Raw genomic sequence first — 7,596 nt, forward strand, 5'->3', positions numbered from 1 at the left:
GACCACTAACCATCATATTTTGTTAATTATTAACCCATTAATGTACTACTGGGCACGAGTCCACTCAGAATGAGATGGATTAGGTCATTGTCCACCACAATGTTATAGTCCTCGCCAAACTGCTAGTCCACTCTGAAGTTGTTGCGAGCAGGTGTAGAGCACTTTGCTATGGCGGCGCGATTCATTTCTATATTCCGAGCGGACTAACAGTTTTACGCGGACTATACGTTCAAACTGAACAAACCTTTTAAAAAATATATTTTCTTAGAAATAAGTAAGGCCTGTTTATTTGTACATTTCTTACGATATTTTTTTTACAGTTAAAGCATACGATAATTTATTTCTAACACACACAAAATTTCGTAAATCAAAGGTGATTTGAACTTTAGACCATCGGCGTTAGAGACCGAAACCCAAACAAGCTAATTTTAAAACAAAACATCCCTATACTGAAAAAAATTTAAATGTTTTCTTGTAATAATAACACAAATGTTAACATAAGCTTAAACACTACACGGGAAATGATTAGGCGTTACTATCAAATTGGTCTCATCATAGAGTCATAGAAGTCGTAGTCGTCTAATAAATGTTACCTCCTTACCCCTCATAACTCTATGACATCCCGCGATTGTTGTAGTTGCTCCGTTTGACAATTTTTGGGATTACTAAATGATTGATTCAAAAGGAAGGAATTTTAAAACCTCTGCGGTATTTAAAAGAAACATTTGTTTCTAGTTTAATCCCTGTTAGACTTCAGCCGGTTTACACGCCGGATATTATTTGCCATCATTACGTAAGGCACCCACGCTTCGCCCAACTTCCTTTTCCCACTTTATATATAGTAACTATTTAATACCAATACTATACATTATCTTTAGTAACCTATATACAAAATTTTGTCCAAATATCAATCAATCAATACAAAAAAATATCACGTCCATCTGATTTTTATAATACGCTTAAAGAAGTATAGATTTAAAAATAATTATTTAAATCAGTCAAAGTCTTGAATTATTATTGTATGAACGGACAAATAGCACAAATAGCCTTTGTTTTAAGGCTTAAATTTAGTACTAGTGGGTCCAAAAGATCGCACCTTTCATTATATAAACATACACACTCGCTCCTGACAAGAAAATGTAACCTTTTGACAATTGTCACTGTCAATTATTGGATATGTGTTTGCAAAATATTAAAAAAAAATAGTTTTTAGATCGTTTACGAGTGAAACGATATTTCTTCGCATTTTTTCTTTGATTTCGTGTATGCGCATGTCGGCATTATTCCGCTCAAATTATACCATGACAGCCATTAAACGGCTGACAGAATTGTCAGCTGTTTAAGTCATTTAATGGCTTCCTTCAATTATAAGGCGGTGTGATATCTGTACTTATCTATGGTATACATATATAAAGACAAAATAACTCTTCATATTATCTGAGGGGTGATTCAAATCGAAGTACATAATATTTTATATTGCGCGTATTAACTAAATATAGTTTTACTTTGCGGAAAAACTTGACATAATCAGTTCATTCGTTTTCAAGATTACATAACAAGACTTTTGTAGGCTTAATTTTCCTAGGCAAGAATAGACTGTGTTTAGCAAATGTCAAAAACAGATAAAGCCATTGAGCGTTTGTTCCCATGGGTCCGTGCTGGAAACAATTTCACATCTTTACACAACATATTCACAAGGCGACGCGTGTTTGCGTTGGTGACTCGGTCGCTCTGACGAATTAGACCGGTGATGGGAGCTTAAAAATAATAGTAAAAATATACCCAAGAAATCCCATGCTCTACACAACAAAACGTGTCTTTAACCTTATTATTAAGACCGAAGATCGCTTGATGTGTGATTATTGAGGCACTGCTTCTGCATCGGACCTGATCAAATGGCGACCGACATATTTATTTAATATGTTAGTGGCAGCGTCTGTCCCCGGGAGTCCTCAAGGTGCTAAGTTTGGTTTTTAGATTAGGCGGTAGGATAAAAAGTGACTCGATTTTGACCTCCTACCTCGTTACGATTTATTTTGTTGCTTTCAATCTTGGGGATCCATTAAGGTGGTAACGAATACATTTGGCGATGCATTATAATAACCTTTAAGGAAAAATTGCTTTATTGAACCCGCATGGATCACACACGATGATATTCAATCTAATAATACAAATCCCATTTGGTGCATATTATTATAAAGACATTGAAATGTTTGAAGAAATCAGACTCATTGTGCTATCTATCGGAAAAACGGAACAACTTACGAGTATACCAGGCGAATGAAACAAGCTTTCATGTCCCTTAAAGTTACATAAAATAGTTTCCTATTTCCTATATTCCCGTTAGGGAATCACTTTCATATATCTTTTCTCAGTATATCGATGTTACGTAAGGAAAAACTGCGCAAAAAAATAAAAAAAATAGATCCATCGGTTTAAACTATCCTTAAGAATGTCATTACCTTTTTTTTTTTTTTTTTTTATTTTTCTCGAGGGGGAAACCTTCAAAAGGTACCCGACGACGTGGGAGCGACGCCGGGTTATGTGGGATTTTTACCGCACTAAAACCCCCCCGGTGGCCGTCCTCAACGCTTGTTGGAGAACTCCGGGATCTCCGACGGAACACAACTGGAGCCCTCCAAGCGCGATGCCCCGATCGGGCTCTACCCTGGAGGAGCAGTTTTCGCTCCTCCCACACCATGTAGTGTTTACGACGGTATGCGACCACACATACCGCCGTCCTTCCCGGGGTCGCTAGCTGGACGGTTCGAGCTCCCACTCTTGCCGCCCGCAACCCCGGAAGCCCCCTTTTAGTCGCCTCCTACGACAGGCAGGGGATACCGTAGCCCTATTCTAGTCCCGGAACTACAGGGACACCGCGCCAGTGGGCGCTATCGACGCCTACGGCGTCTCCGTCTCCGCGCGGGATCGGCGCGCTCCCTGGCCCGTTCGGCGTCCTCTTTTGCGAGCATAACGCGGTCGCAGAACGCGACCACGCTATCCCACGCTTCGCCAGAACGGACCATCGCAGCAACAACATTCTCCGGGGAGAGGTCCGGCCCTATGTGCTGCACCAGGATCTGCCGCTCAGGTTGCCACGCTGGGCACTCCTCGAGCGTGTGCTGCGCAGAATCCTGGGCATGTCCACAATGGTGGCACCGCGCTGAGGCCTCCCTGCCTATCCTGTGCAGGTACTCACCGAAGCAGCCATGTCCGGTGAGCACCTGTGTCAGTCGGTAAGTGACGCGTTTCTTCCTCTTTAGCCAGGCACGGAAGTTGGGCAGGATCGCACTGACCACGCGTTGGCGTGCGCCCCGTGGCTCCTGGAGCCTATCACGCCAGCGTCTTAGGGCGCGCCAGCTGGCTCTCGTCCGGAGCACTTCGACCGTCTCATCGGTAGGAGGGTGGGCACTCTGGCGGAGACCGCGGATCTTGAAAAAGATCTCTGCGGTCATATCCGCCAGTATGTCCAGGGGCGGAAATCGCGCTAGGACTGTGGCCGCCTCATACGATATCGTCCGGTATCCTCGTGCGACTCTGATCGCGATCATACGCTGCGCGGCATTCAGCTTGGCCGCGCGGCGCCGGCAGCCCGACAGTCTATTAGACCATACGGGCGCACCGTAGAGCGCGACAGAGCGCACGACGCCTGCGTAGAGGCGGCGGACTTCCTCCCTCGGTCCCTAGTCCCTAGATTTGGCAGCAGTTTGTGCAAAGCACCCGCTACCTTGTGAATCCGGGGGACCAGGCGGTCGAAATGCTCGTCGAAGCGCCAGCGGCTGTCCAACACGAGCCCCAAATATCTCATGCACCTGCCCACTTCGATATCCGCGTCACCCACCCGCACTGACATGCAGGGTGGTTCCACGCCCCGCCGTAGGCCGTGGAACCATAGCGCTTCGGTCTTATTGCCGGCAACGCTAAGGCCTATTTCACGTATCTTCGCGACAACGCGTGCCACCCCTAAGAATGTCATTACCTAGCACCAGTTTTTTAAAGTGTATATAAATAACACTATGCAAGAAGTTACATACACAAGAATAGCTTAAAAGGCCTAATGGTGGAATTAAAAATTTACCGTCAGTGGCTTTTTACTCTGAATTCGGAAAAATATCTCAGTTTTGCCACTTTTATCATCTGCCGCCCTGGAGTTTAGCGTCCTATACCTATTAGTGAATTCGTCAAGGGTGAAGATCTATGTATTTCATTATCAACCCATACTAATGGGTATCACTGCCGGGCACAGCTCTTATCTAAGAGTGAGAGAAATTTAGACCTTAGTACGCGCGTCTACCGATACTATACATACAATACTTATGAAGGTGGTAGAACCCTTTGTGGTTCGACTCCGGCGGCACCACCGCCACACCTATTTCTATATAATAACAGCAGTGTTAGACGCTGCTGTGTTCCGGTTTGAAGGGTGTGGTAAGGGAGACAGACTTTTCCGAGGCGTTCCAGCTTAGTCCTCAGGGGTAGCGGCGCATCTGTGGCCGACCTCAGGTAAGAATATCTAATCCTATCTGGGGTTGATTACAAATGTCCATGGGCGGCAGTAGCCACTTACCATCAGGTGGACTGCATGCTCGTCTGTTACTCTTATATTATATAAAAAAAAATACTATGTATTACTTTTGAAAACGTTTTAAGAACTCCCGAGGCTGTACCTTTCCTCGCGATATTTTCCTTTAGTTTCAAGCCCTATTTACTTATATCATAATAAATCACGCGTAATACTTATTTCTTAATCCTATGTTAATTTTATCGTAGTAAATTGAATTCGTAGTTATCAATACTGTACAATGTTCATAGTAATGTATAGTAAGCCCATGAATCTAGAATCGCCTTTAAAGTCATAAATATTGAACATGTTCTATTTACAGCACAGACAAATGGGTCACATTTTAATTTTAAAGAATTTAATTTTAAATTCATGTGCTTTTCTAAAATTCAATAAGGATTTAGTAATGGATTACGAAATCCTTGTTGAATTTTGGAAGTCGATCACTTACGTATTCTTGCTTTAAGCTTAACTAGATATTTTGTATGCTAATATTATACCGCGCTTGCCACAAACTCCAAACCTCTACAAACGTTTGGCATAACCCAAAGCTATGCTACAAGTGCTTGCAAATCTACACAAACCAAGTCAAACGCCCTAATTACACGTTTGAGTTGTGACGGCTCGTTGAGGTTTGTCAAGCATGCGGCCCGTCCGCATTACACGTCTTTAAACCGCTACCCATAATATCCGCGGACAATTTCCCAGCGGTCGACCGTGTAAATGTAAAACTCATATTTACACATTGCCGCCTGAGCATTAAAAATGACCTACCACACTGTGAATCGACGTAGGTCATCATATTTTTTCGTTACGGCAAAATTATGTCCAACATATATTAACTATACATATAAACAAGTAAGTATAATACTGTAATAACAGATATCCATGGTATACCATAAATATTAAAAATAGGTATCGGTGAAATGACATTTTTGTGTTATAGATATGGCAAAGGAAATTGCATGATCCACCTCAAAAAAAATCAACGGGTTGCACTCCGGGAGTGCCGGCAGAAGTGAAAACTTTCGAAACCTAAACTGAATAATAAAATATAAAATAAAACTGACACCCATTGACATATTTTTCTTCGTCTTACGTATTTTCGATCAGGACACGTGATCCTGGAGCGAGTTTAACATTTTTACCCATCACAAAAAGAACACAACGCTAAGGAAATGTTGACTTCAAAAATTATTATCAGCCGCACATGTACAATAATGTACATTGTACGGTCACCGTCAGTTCAATGAGATCCGTACAAACGTACGAACAAGCCGTACCGGAGCGGGCATGTAGACCTCATTTAACCCTCGGACCCTAAAGAGGCACAAAATATTTTCACATTCGTTTAACGATCCGTCGGCGAGTCACAATGACGTTTAGGGCGCACCGAACGCGCATGCACTCTTTATCTTACTCACGTTCCCTTGTTTTATTTATTAGAAAGATTTATTATTTACCGCGAGGCTCGCACACGATGTGTCACGAATCTGGGACGAAAAAACGAGGGTATGTTAATGCGCGACCCGCTCGCACGTGACAATCTTTTTTTTAATCCTGTTACTTCTGATTCGGTTCCGTTTAAATACTCCGAGACCCTCACTTCCTGTAGATATACAGTTAGTACATACTTGCTTTTCTGATTTCTTGTGCCTCCATTAGGTACATAAAGAGGAGTTAAGAAAAAAAACGGTTTAAGAAGTTCATAAAACATTTTTTTATATAATACGAAAGTGATGAACCCATTGATTTTATTTAATAAAAAATAAATTATTGACATTATTGACAAAAAAGTTAAAAACTAAAACTATCAAGAATTTGAATAACCTTTCTTAATTTAAAATGACAACGAATTAGAATGATGTTACTTAATTGCCTTACATAATGATTTTCTGAATTTTAACTGTTAAAACAGTTAGGATTCTTAAGGATTGTTTATATGTAGTTAAATATTTATGTTCACATTTATGTTACGCGTTCTACTTTTTCCAATACGTCAGTTGATTCATTACTCGAAGGTGGTAGAATCCTTTGTGGTTCGACTCCGGCGGTACCACCGCTACACCTATTTCTACCTAATAAGAGCAGTGTTAGGCGCTGCTGTGTTCTGGTTTGAAGGGTGTGGTAAGGGAGACAGACTTTTCCGAGGCATTCCAGCTTAGTCCTCAGGGGTAGCGGCGCATATGTGGCCAACCTCAGGTAGGAATATCTAATCCTATCTGAGGTTGATTACAGATGTCCATGGGCGGCAGTAGCCACTTACCATCAGGTGGACTGCATGCTCGTCTGCTACTCTTATATTATAAAAAAAAACTCTACGTAAATATTTTCAGTTTTCTTTATTACTATCCATTATCGCCCATGTTCATCCGAAGGAAATTTCCACATTTTGTACATTAGTTTGTATAAATAACAAATAGGAATACAATGACCCTGACCTTCAGCAGAATATCACGAGCCTAATAAAGCAATAGAACTGTATCACGTCATGAAAAATTCCCACCGATTACAATGTACCACTAACCTTTGCTTATAGCTTCGACTGTGTTATTTCAGGTAATTTGTTTATACATAATTTATGTTTTTGGTATAAAACTAAATCCTTACTAATATTATAAATCCGAAAGTAACTCTGTCTGTCTGTCTGTCTGGTTGTCTCTTCTTCACGCCCAAACCACTGAACCGATTTTAATGAAATTTTGTACAAAGATAGTCTGAGACCCGAGAAAGGACATAGGATAGTTTTTATCCTGGAAATCCCACGGTAACTATGGATGGCGATCTAAGATCGATTAATCGGAGAATCGATCTTTTGGACCCAAAACATCGATTATTTTAATCGATATTAGTAAGGATTGAATCGTATACTATGCATTTGATCAAGTGATGATCTTTAGCAAAGTTAAGGTACGAATTTTCAGTTTTATGTATGTATGTTATATTATTTTCTTTTAAAACGCGGGCGAAGCCGCGGGCAAAAACTAGTATATTATAACTTCCATTGAATTTTTTTCTCAAAATTCTTAACTTAA

At 41.1% G+C, this 7,596-nt stretch overlaps 1 protein-coding gene across 1 annotated transcript; it reads right to left on the reverse strand.

Moving 5' to 3' along the window:
- Positions 1-1,532: 1,532 nt before the first annotated feature.
- LOC140745132 (uncharacterized) lies at positions 1,533-3,976 on the reverse strand. The gene is made up of 3 exons (XM_073076903.1): positions 3,615-3,976; positions 3,024-3,291; positions 1,533-1,658 (listed from the first exon to the last, which is right to left on the reverse strand). Exons 1-3 carry the CDS (start codon positions 3,974-3,976, stop codon positions 1,533-1,535), a joined length of 756 nt encoding a protein of 251 aa, XP_072933004.1.
- Positions 3,977-7,596: the final 3,620 nt, after the last annotated feature.

Source organism: Epargyreus clarus, unplaced genomic scaffold (assembly GCF_041222505.1).
Source record: "Epargyreus clarus isolate Ecla_fem2 unplaced genomic scaffold, WU_Ecla_fem_2.2 ptg000009l, whole genome shotgun sequence".
Taxonomy (NCBI): domain Eukaryota; kingdom Metazoa; phylum Arthropoda; class Insecta; order Lepidoptera; family Hesperiidae; genus Epargyreus; species Epargyreus clarus.

Bases quoted from the DNA above. Each gene is read 5' to 3' on its own strand.
- LOC140745132 (XM_073076903.1), bottom strand. From the start codon at position 3,976: ATGACATTCTTAGGGGTGGCACGCGTTGTCGCGAAGATACGTGAAATA. The intron at 3,292-3,614 runs GTATGGTCTAAT...ACGCGTGGTCAG, and splicing joins TCGCGCTCTACGGTGCGCCC to TGCGATCCTGCCCAACTTCC. The intron at 1,659-3,023 runs GTCCGTTCTGGC...AATTGTTTCCAG, and splicing joins AGAATGTTGTTGCTGCGATG to CACGGACCCATGGGAACAAA.